General features: G+C 38.1%; 1 protein-coding gene across 3 annotated transcripts in view; it reads left to right on the forward strand.

Moving 5' to 3' along the window:
• Positions 1-7,874: 7,874 nt before the first annotated feature.
• The window catches only part of LOC127640650 (ectodysplasin-A-like), a 63,534-nt gene continuing 54,253 nt past the window's right edge, over positions 7,875-17,155 (forward strand). For all 3 annotated transcript variants that reach the window (XM_052123338.1, XM_052123344.1, XM_052123351.1), the window contains exon 1: positions 7,875-8,276. In XM_052123338.1, the coding sequence (XP_051979298.1) occupies positions 7,983-8,276 (294 nt within the window). In that variant the 5' untranslated portion in view covers positions 7,875-7,982. The remainder of the gene's footprint in view (positions 8,277-17,155) is intronic.

Genomic DNA, 17,155 nt, shown 5'->3' on the forward strand with positions numbered 1-17,155 from the left:
ACAGCTCATTGTAGAATCACATGTAAAATTTACTCAAGGGCAGCTGGACTTATCTGTTTTTTGAAGATGTTTTCCCACTCATCTTAGTGGTTTTCTATGAGAGTGTGAGCAGTGTGTTGAAGCCTGAGCAGATTTTTGGCCTTTTTCTGATATAATTTTCTCTAGGATTATCTGGTCAAGGATCTGAACTCTTTGGAGAACTCTGATGTCAGTTCTCCACGTATGGACTTTGAGTCTGTGCTGTGGCAACCCAATAAAGCATCTATATAACATTTATTTTCATTATGAGAGTGCATGTTTTTGTGTTCTATATACAGTGATAGGCCTGCTAGAGTGTGGGGTTTTAGCCAGTAGGAGTCAGTGTTTTCTCTCACTCAAAAATGACAATTCTGTCATTATTTACTCCCCTCTTGTTGTTCCAAACCTGCATGTATTTCTTTCAGAACACAAAAGAAGATGTTTTAATGAGGATCCCTTTTTGTATTTTCAATACAATGGGAGTGGATAGTGCCTCACTTTAAAACTTCAAAAAGGATACACAAGTATCATAAAAGTTGTCCATGCCACTTCTGCGTCATATTCCAAGACTTCTGAAAGAATTGGATAGGTTTTTGGTAAGAAACAAGTGAGAATTTGAGTAATTTTTCAGAAAAAACTTGATGTCCATTGCAAGTTCATGAGCATGAGACTAAATTCCCATTTGAACTTGCCCACATTCACACAGGCAATGATTGGGATTGATAACCATATTTATTGCAGGTGTGAGTTTGTTTGTTCAATCAACAGCTTACAGTAGCAGCTTGAATGTTTGAATGAACAAATAACTGAAGTCACAGCTGTATTCTATTCTCCCGATAGATTGAGTAACCATATTGACAGACTGATTTCAATATCAAAGATGATGACGGCCATAACTTCAGAAATTTTTATCATAATTGGCACAGTGCTATTTTCAGATCATAATTAATCAACAGCGGCTTTAAATACATTTAAGCCAAGTGCAGAGCTCAGTATTTGTGTCGTGCTGCTCCCACTTGCAAGCAGTTACGGTGGAGGACAGCAGCTGGATCTTCGAATTACATGCAGCTCATATCTCTGTCTCCATGAGGAATCGTTTGCCCAAAAATGAAAATTCGCTCATCGTGTACTTACCCTAATGCCATTCCAGATGTGTTTGACTTTCTTTCATCTGCTGAACTCAAAAGAAGATTTGTAGAAGAATTTCTCAGCTCAGAATTTCTAGCAAAAATGGACATAAATATTGATCTGTTTCTCACCCACACCTATCATTTCACTTCAGAAGACATGGTTTAAAACTCTGGAGTCTTATGGATTACTTTTATGATGCCTTTATGTGCTTTTTGGAGCATTACAATTTTCTCACCCATTTACTTGTATTTTATGGAACTTCAGAGCTAAAATATTCTTCTAAAAATCATAATTTATGTTCTGCAGAAGAATGAAAGTCATACACATCTGGGATGGCATTAGGGTGAGTAAATGATGGGAGAATTTTCATTTTTGGGTGAACTATCCCTTTAACGAAACCCCACATGAAATGCTCAAGACATTGTACAATGGGTAACAAAGTTTGTTCCTGGCAGGCAGCAGATGCCCTAACCCTGCCCCCACCTTAATCTTAACCATATGGAGCCTGTAAGGCTGAGAACCCTGCCTTGAACAACATGAGGCACCTTTCTCCCATTGCAGAAAATGTACAGGTATCAGTTTGATTATACTGTAGAATGTGGAAGTCACTCTCGTAAAAATGTTTTAAAAAAAAACATTGTGTGTGAATGTAACCATATTAAGTAGCAGCGGTTCAAGCTTGTGTAGCGCCCTGGGCGAAACTCCCTTCAGCACCCTAAACCCCCACCCCCGCTAACAAAAATAGTTGACGGAGGGTTGGAGATGAGATGGCTGGTGGACTATAGGGCACCCACTTGTTTGTGTGGGTGTGGGGGGTTATGCTTGACATGGCTGCCCATGTCACCTATGCATAAATCTGCCACTGGTATTAAGCACTCAAATACAGGACTGACAACCATTTTCTGCTGTTGTGTACGTGACCTTTGTGAGCCTCTGTGAACAAGTCCTCTTAAAACGTATTTATTTGCAGCGTATTGCAAAGACACAGGGGACCTTCATTAAAACATCTCCTTTTGTGTTATGCATAAGAAACAAAGTAATACTGGTTTTAACAACATGAGGGTGAAAAAAATGTAATCCATTTTTGGATTTAATACTCTTTTAATTGTACAAATCAGCATGATAACATTCTGTTTCCTGAGATGATTGGTTTCCCCCACAGTCCAAAAAGACATGCAGGTTAAGTGACCCTAAATTGCCTGTGTGTGTGTGTGTGTGTGTGTGTGTGTGTGTGTGTGTGTGTGTGTGTGTGTGTGTGTGTGTGTGTGTGTGTGTGTGTGTGTGTGTGTGAGCATGTATTTATCACTTTGTGGGGACCAAATTTCCCCATAAGGATAGTAAAACCCGAACTTTTTGACCTTGTGGGGACATTTTGTTGGTCCCCATGAGGAAAACAACTTATAAATCATACTAAATTATGTTTTTTGAAAATGTAAAAATGCAGAAAGTTTTCTGTGAGGGTTAGGTTTAGGGGTAGGGTTAGGTTTAGGGGATAGAATATAAAGTTTGTACAGTATAAAAACCATTATGTCTATGGAAAGTCCCCATAAAACATGGAAACACAACATGTGTGTGTGTGTGTGTGTGTGTGTGTGTGTGTGTGTGTGTGAGCGTGTATTTATCACTTTGTGGGGACCAAATTTCCCCATAAGGATAGTAAAACCCGAACTTTTTGACCTTGTGGGGACATTTTGTTGGTCCCCATGAGGAAAACAGCTTATAAATCATACTAAATTATGTTTTTTGAAAATGTAAAAATGCAGAAAGTTTTCTGTGAGGGTTAGGTTTAGGGGTAGGGTTAGGTTTAGGGGATAGAATATAAAGTTTGTACAGTATAAAAACCATTATGTCTATGGAAAGTCCCCATAAAACATGGAAACACAACATGTGTGTGTGTGTGAGCGTGTATTTATCACTTTGTGGGGACCAAATGTCCCCATAAGGATAGTAAAACCCGAAATGTTTGACCTTGTGGGGACATTTTGTCGGTCCCCATGAGGAAAACAGCTTATAAATCATACTAAACAATGTTTTATTGAAAATGTAAAAATGCAGAAAGTTTTCTGTGAGGGTTAGGTTTAGGGGTTGTGTTAGGTTTAGGGGATAGAATATAAAGTTTGTACAGTATAAAAACCATTATGTCTATGGAAAGTCCCCATAAAACATGGAAACACAACGTGAGTGTGTGTGTGTGTGTGTGTGTGTGTGTGTGTGTGTGTGTGTGTGTGTGTGTGTGTGTGTGTGTGTGTGTGTGTGTGTGTGTGTGTGTAATTCATGTTTTCTTAAACTTTAGCACCCTCCAGGACTCAGTATGGGCTGGATTCTCTGTTAAGTTAATTTGTATAATTTAATTTAAACTGCCCAAGGATTAAACTGCCCAAGGGCCTCAGACCCTACCTGCATATTCATTGCAGTATTTCTTTGCTATTGTAATGATGCTTTTATTAAATTATTTTGTAATATCTGCTTCTAGAGATTCACCACGAATTGTTAGTGAGAATTGTCAGAGTGTGAGAGCGTCACATGGTTGTGTGAATGATGTGCGATGAATGGATTCAGCAGCAGTGCAGCTGTGAATATTGAAGTGATTTAAGATTAAAGAGTCTGGAGTGGAATAAAACAGCACCAATTTAATATAAAACCATTATAAAGAGGCTTAGCTTTATGAGGTCACAGGGGATCTGCTGTAAGCAGAGCAAAAACAGAGGGAGAGAAAAAGAGAGAGAAAGCAATGAAGAGAGAGGTAACATCAGATATGTGGAGCTTAACCTAAGGTCTGATAGTAAGAAAGTACCCACCAGCCCTCTTGGTTTGCTCTGCAGTCTTTCCCTCTGACTATGGGAGATTTCACACAACAGTTATGATGACTCAGGGAATTATTCTGCACCATCTTTACCAAATGTGGAGTTTCGCAGGGCTAAATCCTTGCACCTCTCGTGTTCAATCTGTGCTCCCAACAGGCCAAATGTTGCACAACAGCAACATTTCTCACTAAAGCTATGCAGACAACTGCTCCCAGATCTACCTACAGTAGATTTATTGTCAAGTGTGAACAGCCCTATAGATTCTCTATGCCAGTGCATTGATGAAATTAACAGTTGGATATTCCATAACTTCTTTCAATTATACAAAGACAAAACAGAAGCCATCGTGATTGGCAACAAAGATGAAATACCTTGACAGGTTGTGAATCTTTGTGTCATTTTGAAATCAGAGCTAAGTTTTCTAATGCGTTTTCGGTTGAAAATTAAACATTTCCTAATGCCATTATTTTCCAAAGTATGTGAAACTAATGAGCTATGTGAATAACTAAATCTGCCTACTATCACAAAAATTTGGTGTTTTAAAAATTAGAGGCATTTAATATAGTAGCAGGGATACTGCAACAGACTCTTTACTGACCTTCCCAAAAAGACCTACAGCTGTAGCCGTTGGTGAATTATGGACCGGGCCAATGGGGCCAGTGCCCTGGGTCCCTTAACTACCAGGGGCCCTGGGATACAAGGTCTCGCTGCCCATCAACTCTGAAAACAAATGTTTATATTTGCTTAAATATGTGGGCACCAGAGCTTATACAAGGCCCCCTCAACAGGGCCCTGTGACTATAAGGGCCCCCACCCCTCTTATAGGACCCTTTTGCCTTCCTGATTCTAATGACATTTTTTGGCCAACGCCACCTGGAGACATTTTCCATGCTCTTCTGGAAGTAGAAGACCTTGTAAAATAATTTCCAAAATAGCTACCTTCATATTTTGATGCACTCATCTTTTTTATGTGAAATCTTTGATGATTTTGATAAAGTTAAAATTAACAATAACATTTATATTTTTACCAATATTTGAAAATTAGTATTTATTGAATTCAAGCAACATGTGCTTTAAATGTAATTAATTTATAGAGAATGTGTTTAAACAGGTTTAAAATATATAATTTTCTGACTACTATATCATATTGTAAATGGTCTGCATTTATATAGCATTTTTTTTAACTTTAGAGGTTACCAAAGCACTTTACACTGAGTCACACACACACATACACACACACACACACACACACACACACACACACACACACACACACACACACACACATGTTGTGTTTCCATGTTTTATGGGGACTTTCCATAGACATAATGGTTTTTATACTTTACAAACTTTATATTCTATCCCCTAAACCTAACCCTACCCCTAAACCTAACCCTCACAGAAAACATTCTGCATTTTTACATTTTCAAAAAACATAATTTAGTATGATTTATAAGCTGTTTTCCTCATGGGGACCAACAAAATGTCCCCACAAGGTCAAAAATTTCAGGTTTTACTATCCTTATGGGGACATTTGGTCCCCACAAAGTGATAAATACACACACACACACACACACACACACACACACACACACACACACACACACACACACACACACACACACACACACACACACACACACACACACACACACACACACCAATGGCAGCAGAGCTGCCATGTAAGGCACTAGCCTGCCATTGGGAGCAACTTGGGGTTCAGTGTCTTGCCCAAGACACTTCAGCATGTGGAGTCGTGTGGGCAGGGAATCAAACTGCCAACCCTGCGATTAACAGCCGACCCGCTCTACCACCTGAGCCACAGCCGCCCCACCATATGTTAGGCTTTATATGATTAAGCTTTATTCTTTGTATAAAAGGCTGTCGAACATTTAACAAAACATTTATTATACTATTCATTGCTATAACTGCATGTTTTCCCTACATTACAAAAAATTACTTTACTTAGGAAAATATTTATATTTTACTCTGTGTGGTTCAAAAGTACTGATTAAACTAGATACATAAAGTTTGCTGAGACAAAGTATAATGTTGATCGCCAATTTTTTTTACAGGTTTAACAGTAAGAAAGAAGGTGCTGTAAGTGATTTTTCAATGGAAATATGCAAAAAAAAAAAAAAAAATCCTACTCCCTTAAAGATATTAATAAAATAAGTGTCCTGAGATATCTTTGTGACAGCTGTAGAATTTGTAAACAGCAAACAAAAATGTGTCTGCGGGCCGTGGAGAGTTGAAGTTTGAACACTGTTACACTGGCTTCCAGTAACATTTTAAAATAATTACAAAGTGCTGTTTATTACTACATTGCAGATATGAAAACATTTTTGTTGACCTGCATTCACTGACTATGCACAATGCTGCATTGTGTTCATTTTATTTCAGTTTGCTTTTTTTTTTTACATAATTTTTTCTTTTCATTTTTATATATTTAACTTTTATTTATTTTTTTATTATTTATTTTTAGTTCTGTTTCTTAAGTTTTTTTTCACTTTATTGTGATTATGTAAAGCAATTTAAAGTATATTTTGTATGATATGTGCTTTATAAATAAACTTGCCTTGTCAATGTAGATTTTAAAGAAAGCTAAAAGTAGCAATGATGTTAAACCTTTTCTTTTTGCATATCATCCTTCCTCTAACTTTCTTTAGATACATCCTGCTTTCTCAACACCATGAGAATGAAAGATTGTAAAAAACTTTATCTCTCTCTCTCAATTTTCAATTTCAATTTAAAAGTACTTGATTGGCATGATTGTATTTACATACAATATTGCCAGAGTATTAATACACAAAACAGATAATGAAAAGACAAATAATAATGATAAAATAGTGACAAATAACAATAAAGATAGAAAATAAGGTGCCAGGTAATGAATCAAATAAAAACTATAATAACTCTCTCTCTATCTGTGTTTGTGTATATGTGTGTGTCTAGTAAGAGAGAAAAAGATAAATGAATACCCAAATATTATCTGTGTTTCCCTATTAGTTGTTTCCATGGAAACCTGTTAGTCATCTCAAACAGCTCATAGCAAAATGCTTTTGCCAATATAATAAATAATCATGCTTATTTTGAATCACATTAATATGGTGTGTGCTTTGGTACATGACAGTATGATAGATGCGTGTAGCTGGAGTCCATGTATGTGTATAATTTCTGTTTGAAAGGCAGTGTGTCCCTGTGAGTGAGTGAGTGAGTGTGTGTGTGTGTGTCATTTGATGTTTTTTGTTTGATTGGCTGTCCTGTTCTACTTTTAACACTCAGTCTCCTCTGATTCCCAACATATGCCACAATTACACTACTATTCCTCTGTTCTAACACTTTAAAGATGTGGAACTTCACACACAATCTCACTGAGTGAGCCTAATGTACAAACATGTGGCCAGGGAAAGAAAGAAAGAAATAAAGAAAGAAAGAGCTTGCAGTACTGCATACTCAAAAGTCTAACAAACCATAGGCTACTGTAATGAGTGTAAACTATAACTGTCATAACTAGAATCAACAGAACTGATTTTGGAGACTAGTAAGATGAATCTAGTAATGAATCCAACAATCCATCCAAACTTATTTTGCAGATTTTCCCTTTCAGAGGTTACAAAGTGGGAAATAGTTTGTAACTGGCAGATAAAGTATGACGGTATTGTCGCCATTACAATGATATTGATAGCCAAAAAAAGAAAAAAAAAAAGTGACACCTCGATCGCACGCATCACGTCCTCAAACTTAGCCCCCTATGTCCTATCTGGAGTGCCTCGCGCTATTAAAAGGCCACTTTTCCGCGGGAGGATTTTCAATGAGATGACGTCGCATCAGCAGCCAATCAGCTGCGAGGGGGTCGGTCTGTGGAACTGGCCGTAGTAGGTTATCAGCCTGGATCCTCGCACTCCAAGGTCAGGAAGCCAGATGAGCCCGCAGAGAAGCTCGTGCTCACCTCGACCAGCTGAACCCGACAGTCGTTGAGAGGACGTTCGGTATGCAGAAGCAATTCTGACTGTCCTGCACGCAGCTATGGTTCCGAAGCGCGACCGGGTGAAGTTAGAGGACAGAGAGCACACAGAGGCGGCGTGTGAGTGCCAAAGTCAATGCAACAACTACAAAATCTTCCTGAGTTTATTCATCCTCTCGCTCTCTCTACACCTCATCACGCTGTTCTGCTACATGGACCTGCGCTCGGAGCTCAAACGAGAGTTATCGCTGAAGAACAAAGATGATGTGTCATCCACGGGGCCAATGCCGCACTATGAAACCACAGCGCCAGTGCTCCGGTTACCGGACACCGACAACCCAACAATAGGCGACCAGGTAAACTGAGTTTTCTGTTGTTCTATAAAGAGCAAGTTAATAAATAAAAACTACACTTTAAATCGTTTGTTTTCTCACAATTCGTTTGCGTCAACTTATGTTATTGTATTAAGCATTTCAAAGGCGTCCTTTTTATTGCCTTCCCACCCCAGTCTATTGATCGTGTTTGTTGGCGACCTATTGTTAGAGTCCACGTCCTCGAAAAAGTGACTGTATGAGACAGAAAGTAGGTTGCAAAGATATCACAGACTGTGGGGGATGTAGATGGTAGCCTACATTGTCAATTTTACCAAGCGTCACAACATTTAGTTTATTAAGTTATGATCATTATAAGAGGATATTTATCCAGATATATGTAGTAATTACTGACTAATTTGCTATTATTTAAAGCGACAAGTTGGCGCAACGGGTAATTCTAGCGGTTGTTTACGTGGAAAACGATTGGAAAACAGCGCGGACAGTCGCACATACGCGTTCGGTGTGAACGGCCCCACACAGCCCTCTGGAAGGAACAATCCGTGTCCTGCTCGAGGGAACATGTATTGCAGAATCTTGAACTTGCACCCTTCCAGTTACTAGCGCAAGTATTGATACACCTGGCAAGAAGACATGCCTAATTCTACCGAAAGCGCTATAGAGACTGCGGTTTATATCAGCGTTCTCTCTCCCCACAGTCACGCGGTGCGTCAAAACGAGCTTCTCGTTACTGTGAATCGTTCACCTGCGGGCGACATTTATTCTGTTTAAACAACATCTGTCTATTTTACGTGCTCTCTTCATCAGAGCACTTTTACTGTCTGGCGGCACAGGTCGCTGTTTATTTAGCCTTCGCTGCGGTTTGGCCCGGACTCGTGTTTTATTCTTTTGGCAAAACTCCAGGCACGTCGCAGCGTTTCCTGATGTTCACCCCGCGGGCAGCACCTTACTGCTGCATGCAAAAGAGCACAGCTCAGGGATGCGTTTTATTAACATCACTGGAGGTCAATGGCTTTGTAAAGGTAGAATACGTACACCGTTAATGCAGTTTGTACTGCTCCAACTACAATTCATTTTGAGGGTGCAAAAAAATTTAATGACATATCAATAGGCTATGGTTTTTAAACTGATGCACAAGCAGCAGCTTGTATGGTTTAACTAGAACACATCAGTCAGCATATTTGTTCATATCTCCAGCGATATACTGTTGCTTACTCAGTTTTGTCATGATTTTGACGTGTGCAGGTGCTGTTGTACAAATAATAGCAGTAAGGAACTGTCATTTTAAAGGGATAGTTCACCCAAAATTGTAAATTATCTTATCATTTACTCACCCTCATGCCATCCTAGATGAGTATGACTTTGTTTCTTCTGCAGAACACAAATTGAATTTTTTAGAAGAAAAAGATCTGTAGATCCATGCAAGTGAATGGTGCTCAGAACATTGAAGCTAAAAAACAAAGCACACAAAGGCAGCATAAAAGTAATCCATACGACTCCAATGGTTAAATCCATATCCTCAGAAGCGATATATGTGCGAGTGAAAAACAAATCAATATTTAAGTCCTTTTTAGTATAAATCTCCACATTCACTTCCACATTCTTAGTTTTTGGTGATTCACATTCTTTGTGCATATCGCCACCTATTGGTCGAGGCAAATAAAAGGTGGAGATTTATGTAAAAAATGACTTTTTTATTGATCTGTTTCTCACCCACACCTATCATGTCACTTATGAAGACATGAATTTAACCACTGGAGTTTAATGGATTACTTGTATGTGCTTTCTGGTGTTTAACATTTCTGGTCACCATTCACTTGCATTGTAAGAACCTATTGAGCTTAGATATGTTTCTAAAAACCTAATTTGTGTTCTGCAGAAGAAAGAAAGTCATACACATCTAATGTGGCATGGGTTGAATAAATGCTGGGAGAGTTTATTTTTGGGAAAATATTCCTTAATGTAACTAGATCATTTACAGGTGATCAGACATAACCAGACATAACCCACAAGTTATTATGAGGTTTTCTGTAATTTACTGTAGACTTTATTGTAAAGGGCAGTAACAAGTTTGCTTACTGTGGTTTAGCCCAGTGGGACATGTTTCTTGATCAACCAGATATCAGATTTTATAGTTGGGCTAGGGGATGGGGTTGTGGCTTGAACAATTTTTATGGACCTAGCATTTCCCTTTGATTGTACAGGGAGTTGAAGGGATAGGTCACCTAAACATGCATGTTCTGTAATCATTTATTCACTCGTGTTGTTTCGAACCCATATTTCTTTCTTTCATCTGTAGAACACAAAAGAAAATGTTAGGTAGAATGACAGTGTGGGTCATCGTTCACTTTCATTGTATGGCTAATGCAATGAAAGGAAATTGAGGCCTAACATCTCTTTTTGTGTTCTACAAACGAAAGAAAGTTCGAAAAAACATGAGTGAATAAATGATTACAGGACTTTCATGTTTAGGTGAACTATCCCTTTAATGATTAAAGTTTGAGTTGAGGCTTGGGTAAGGACTTTGTTTGTTTGAAAGGAATGTTGTTCCAGGACCATCAAAAGACACTGATCCAGGTACACATCCTCCTTGGCAAAATCACTGTTATCATACTTGTTTGAAAGCTTGTACTTATTTGCATTTACAACAATTTCAGCTTGATTTGTTTTTTACTGTCTATTTGTTAGAATTTGTCAGAATGAATTTGCTGAGCTCAGAGCAAAGGACTTGTCTTTTAGACAGAGATATTTTAAAATCCAAGGCAAATACACTAATTCCTCCCAGAGCAACCTTTCTCAAAGCATAATCTCAGTAAGTTTTTGAGAGTTTGGAACACTCTTACATGGGATCAAACCTGTGACCATTGACCTGGCATCTATTTTTAGTGTTTAAAATACCTCAGTTAGGCCTATATTGATATTGTTCGTTGTGTGACGGTTGAAGAGGGAGCGGGAGCTAGTTTTCACACGTGAAACTTTTTCTCATGTTAGTCCACGTGAGTCAACATTTCATTCTTGTTAAATAGCAATCACTTTTCAGCATACACACATCAGTTTTGGCCTTTCAGCACTCAAACAAAACACTCCTTAGAACACACAGTTGGTTTCTCTCCTCTTTCTGTGGACTGGGCCGTCTTTTTTTTAAATGTATTTATTTATAAAAAAAAATTCCCCCAGTTTTGGAATGCCCAATTCCCACTACTTACTAGGTCCTTGTGATGGCGCGGTTACTTGCCTCAATCCGGGTGGCAGAGGACAAGTCTCAGTTACCTCCACTTCTGAGACCGTCAAACTGTGCATCTTATCACATGGCTTGTTGAGACTCCCACTACTCTCCGCGATCCACGCACAGCTTAACACTCTCCCCATTGAGAGCGAGAACCATTATTTGTGACCATGAAGAGGTTACCCCATGTGACTCTACCCTCCCTAGCAACCGGGCCAATTTGGTTGCTTAGGAGACCTGGGTGGAGTCACTCAGCACACCCTGGATTCGAACTCGCGACTCCAGGGGTGATGGTCAGTGTCAACACTCGCTGAGCTACCCAGGACCCCGACGGTTCTGTCTTCTATCTCCCACGACTCTCATTGTGAACATAGAAATGATAATTAGTCACAGTTCATCTCAGGTTGATGTCCTTGCCGCTTTCTCTCTCCCCAGATCTCTCCCCACCCTCACCTCCACAACATGGTTTTACACAATCACCTAAAATTCCCTGAGGTGACTCATTTTTTGCCTCAGATCAAATGTAAGTGTTTGTGTACTGTACATGACATTTGCGTGCGTATGGGGGTGTGTCTGTGCGTGTTACTGTGTGCATGTGCGTGCATATTTTTGTGTTTGTGATTATTTCACTGATGCATGTCATTTCTTTAGAAGGCGTGTAACCATGAAAACTCTTGAGTGATGGAGGGAGGCGTGAGTGTGGTTAATCTATCAGCCTAAAAATTACATGCAAGCTAACCACAGAAAGAGAGAGTGAGTGTTTGGGTGTCATATGACCGCTCTACTGCTATGTGAAAACTGCTATACACAATGTAGTTTCCCATAGCAGACAAAAACATGCGAAATCATTTTTATTTTATAAAATATTGTTTTCTGTTTTGTGTAGTTGACAGTTTTTTTTTTTTTTTTTTTGTTTTTTATCCAAATAAAAGTATTCAATGCCAGTTTATGTATGAGTCCATAAATGTAGCACTCAATATCAGTAACAGCTGTGGAAAAATTCTGTTCACCTCTAATTACAGTACAGATCAAAGCCATCTCTTTTAAAGCTAGACTATGTAACATTTTCTATGTTAAAAAAATTATGTTATTAATGAGAGAATAAAACAAAAATCCATCTTCCCAATCATGTATTTACTTTATGCAAATACACTTTGATAAACCTATAATAATGATATTATATTATAAATGTTTTAGAGCTGTCGGGACGGATTTCGTGGGAAATTGCATACATGCGTCATTTGCCTGTGCATGTTCATGTCATATCCGTACATAGAGAAAATAAGCTCCGGCTACTGTAGCACGTGTGTGGTGTGGGAGTAGCGTGTAGCTGAAAGTCTGTTGTCACAACGAATGAGAAAAATGAACCATGGATCATTCAAAACCGCAAACCTCCAGGGAATCACTTTTTAAAAACAAAGAAACCACGAACAGAGCAGTCTACAAGCAAAAAGGGAAAGTGACAGCGTCCGTAATGAAACCCGAATCAACATCGGCTTGGCTTTTCAGAGGTAAATTTAAAAGCGATCCAAAGATGGCTTTTTCTTACTCAACAGGTAAGATATTTTATTGATATGGTTTATGTATAATTGTTTAATCACTTCTCTGTGTGTAGTGAAATGCAATAATTGTACTGTAATCAGTGCAGAACTTTTCACTTGCTAGCACATGTGTGTATTTTTCCTTATAAAGGCAATAATTTATATAAATAAATCCTTTAGTCCTAGGCTTTCCAAGAACATGTGAGTCTTGAAATTATGTTGACCACTGGTTGGTAATGATGACAATCTATAAATTAGTTACTACTAGAATATTCTGCAGTTATGAAATCTTCACAACATTTGACCTTATCAAACATGTTATGTCTAATGTTAACGAACGTTGTTAACAAACTTTTGTAACGTAATTTATTTCAAAACACGTATGTTTCCAATAAGTCAAAACAACAACATAAGATATGACACTTATCTACTCAAATTACATGTTTTCAGATAGCTGTCTTTTCTTTCGTTATTTATTTGTCCATTTGCTCTAAGATGTCCTGTATCCATGTATACACCGGTGCCTCGAACCACATCCATCCACGCAGAGAAGCAGAGCCAAACCACAATTAAAACAATGTTCTTCCACAAGACGCATGCAGTTTGTAGGGTACCGATAGAGGGCCAAAAGTTACATAGTTTTGCTTTAATGTATCAGTCAGTCCTGGATGTATTCCAATAAGGATCATTCCTGTTACAGTCTAGATCAGACCCTTCCTTTGTAATTACCAGTTACAAACTGGTAATTACAATAATCTCCATAATTAAAATCTCTTAAACATACTAAACAATGTTTTTTTTTTTTTTTTAAATGTAAAATGCAGAATTTTTTTTTGTGAGGGTTAGGGGATAGAATCTAAAGTTCGTACAGTATAAAAATCATTGTCTGTGGAGAGTCCTCCATAAGGATGTGAGAGAGAGTGTGAGAGAGAGAGAGTGTGAGAGTGTGAGAGAGAGAGTGTGAGAGAGAGAGTGTGTGAGAGAGAGAGTGTGAGAGAGAGAGAGAGAGAGAGAGAGTGTGAGAGAGAGAGTGAGTATGGGAAAGAGAAGGGAATATTTTCCTCATCAACGTCCCCCCCTCCCCTCTCTCTCTCAGGCATTATGGCAGGTGGCCAAATCGCAGTGGGAGCTTTCTAATGCACACACACACACCAAATTCCTTATTAAGCTTTGTAGGTTTGGGATTCCTCCTTGACAGGATATTACATTAATGGATGGACTCAGCCAGATTCCAATTACTCTATTGAAATATTTACCACTGTAACTAACACACACACAGTGTGCCTGAGACCTTTGTCCTTTGAGTTAGTAGTAAGGAGTTAGCAGTAAGGAATTTGCTTGTTGATCAACATCTCAGATCTGATATAGTGTTAGCCATATATCCCTGAGGTGTGCTCTGTCTGATTACAAAAGTGTGTGTGTGTACTAATGAGGGATCGGGTTCACCTCAGCCAAACAGGTGTTAGAGAGCTGTGCTCTGTAGAAACAGAATGTTTGCATGACTTTAATTGCTTTACTTTAAACAGCTGGATCTATTTAAGGAGTCCCAGACAACAGCCCACAGATGTGTGTAAGTTTGGGAACAAAAGCTTTAAAATTACACAATAAAGGGGATGGATGGATGTATAGAGAGATGTGAAATACCACCAAAAATTAGGACGTGGTCAGACAAATGGATGTATGTGCATTGCAATCCTTTTGTTGGTATTGTATTGATGGGGTGGGTCTTAACTTTCCTTTTTGCAGAGGTTATTCAGAGCTGAAATGCTGCAGGTTCTGATGTTATCTGTTGCTCCTTTGTGTCCTTGAGCAAGACAGATGCTCAATTCAGTGCAGATGCTCCCTGACATCTGACCCTTTACACAAGCCCTGCCACCTCAAAAAGAAGTGGAAATGGCTCAGTGTTAATTTAAATAAATTAACGTTCTTGAAAATTGAAATAGAATTTGATTTATATGAGCCTTTACTCACCGGCAACTTTAATAGGTACAGCTGTACATCTACTTACTCATGCGATTATCTAATCAGCCAATTGTTCTGCTGCAGTGCAATGCATAAAATCATCCAGATACAGGACAGTGATTTATCAATACAATGCCGATAAATCACACAATTTAATAAAGTTAATAAGATAAACATAAAATTGCTAAACTTTTATTTAGCACTCTATTTATTAATTTTCACACTAAACTTTAACTCAAAATATTATTTGATACTTTTATACTATTATAATTAAAATGGTAGATAGCAGTTTCTTCTGATTTCTCTTTAGTCATGAAATTTGTGTCATTTATTTGCACGTGAAGAAATTGTTAATATTAGGAAGAGGGAAATAACTGTACACACAGTAGTCCAGCAACCATGGATGGTATGTCAACATTAACAATCGCATTTTCTCCAAAAATACCAAATCAAAGCAATTGTACATACAGTGCATAGTGAATAATACATTTACTCATGGTGCGTGTGAAGTGCTTTGAAGTTGCACTCACCTGCTTGGATCCAGCAAGAGCAGCAGCAATCACCTGACAGTTTAAACTGCTTGGATCACCTGCTTGGATTGTCACGGAGTGACCGTCATGATTTGTGAATCAGAGGAACTTTTGAATCTTCTGAATAGATTCAGAGGAAGATAAGTGATCGACAGGATGAAAACACTAGATTTTCATGAGGTTCTTGAATTATATCTGTTTAAACGAGATATGTGCCTATTTGCAGATGGTATATGATATTAGTTTTATTGATATTTGCCTTTTGTATCATTAGACAACACAGTTAAATGTTACAGGGAACTGTTGAGGGGAGAAAAAGAGTGAGAATGAAACAAGCAATATCAGAATATCATCCAATTTATCAACCTCGTGATATATCGTTCAACCATTAGTCTCTACTATTGTAGCCCATCCGCCTCAAGGTTCGATGTGTTGTGCACTCTGAGATGCTAGTCTGCTCGCTACAATTGGCCTAGGGCTGGGCAACTTTTAAATGTACTGTAACATGATTCAAATTGCATGTTCTTTATTATAATTCAAGGAAACCTGGTTAGAGAAATAATTTATTTCATTATAGGAAACAAAGGTGTGCAAGAACAATGTACAAATGCACCATGGGGGGAATATGTCATAGTGTAAATGTAAAATAAATTAAAAGCTAATAAATCCTTATGTTCAGAAAAAATAAGAAAACTGCAAAATACATCTTGGCCAGTGTAGGTATTCATTTGATCTAAACCAAGAGTATTTAGAAAGTTATCTAGAAATCAATATCTATAAATTATCAAGTTTATCTAGAAAGTACTTATTGTATATCAAACAATTGGTGTGTATATTCATAAACCCCTACAGATAGAGACGCACCCTCTATCGATTCTTGCTGAGCAGTGCAGCAAAATTAAATAATTTATCATTACAATTCAACTCGCAAAGCTTGTGAAAATAATCGCGTGCCAGATTTTGGCTTTTAGATGCAGTACACTTGAAACATGTCACAGAACAAAGCAATAATTAGCGATCTTTTTGAATCATCATGTTAAAGGGTGTGGTGTATGTTTGATTTTACTGTAGCCTATCCATATGATTTTAAATGAAGCACCCATAACTGTCACGTAACTAACACTTTTTATGAGTAAAAAGAAAAGGAGACAGTTCATCAGCATGCGCACGCCGAGGCTTAAGCCGGTGTTGTATACATACATGATGGACGAAGTTGAGCTACAATCACACTGTGTACAATCATACTGGGAATTCGTTACCGCTGTCTTTTATATCATTCTCTGTGTTGTTAACTTGTCACGTTCATTTGGAGCTCGCTCACACGTGCAGCTGATCAGTTTGGGAGCAGCATTAAGACAAGTGCTGTGAATTATTTTTCTCTTCCTTATTCAGCCTTTGGTTGATTTACAACAGATCTAACTATATCGTTTGCAATGTTTTTATGCAAAATTTAGATTTCTCGATTGAAAATAAAAAAGATTGAAAAACCACCTAGCCCTACGTTGACCTTTCCTATTTTCCTTACTGTTGATGAGCAGTGGGTCATTCTGTCAACACCTATGTTACTGAATGTACTGCAGGCCTACAGAGCCCCCTTGAGGACAAAACTAGAACATGTTTAAATGTATTTTACAAGCTGACTAA

The sequence above is a fragment of the Xyrauchen texanus genome, chromosome 4 (genome assembly GCF_025860055.1).
Source record: "Xyrauchen texanus isolate HMW12.3.18 chromosome 4, RBS_HiC_50CHRs, whole genome shotgun sequence".
NCBI classification, from domain to species: Eukaryota; Metazoa; Chordata; class Actinopteri; order Cypriniformes; family Catostomidae; genus Xyrauchen; species Xyrauchen texanus.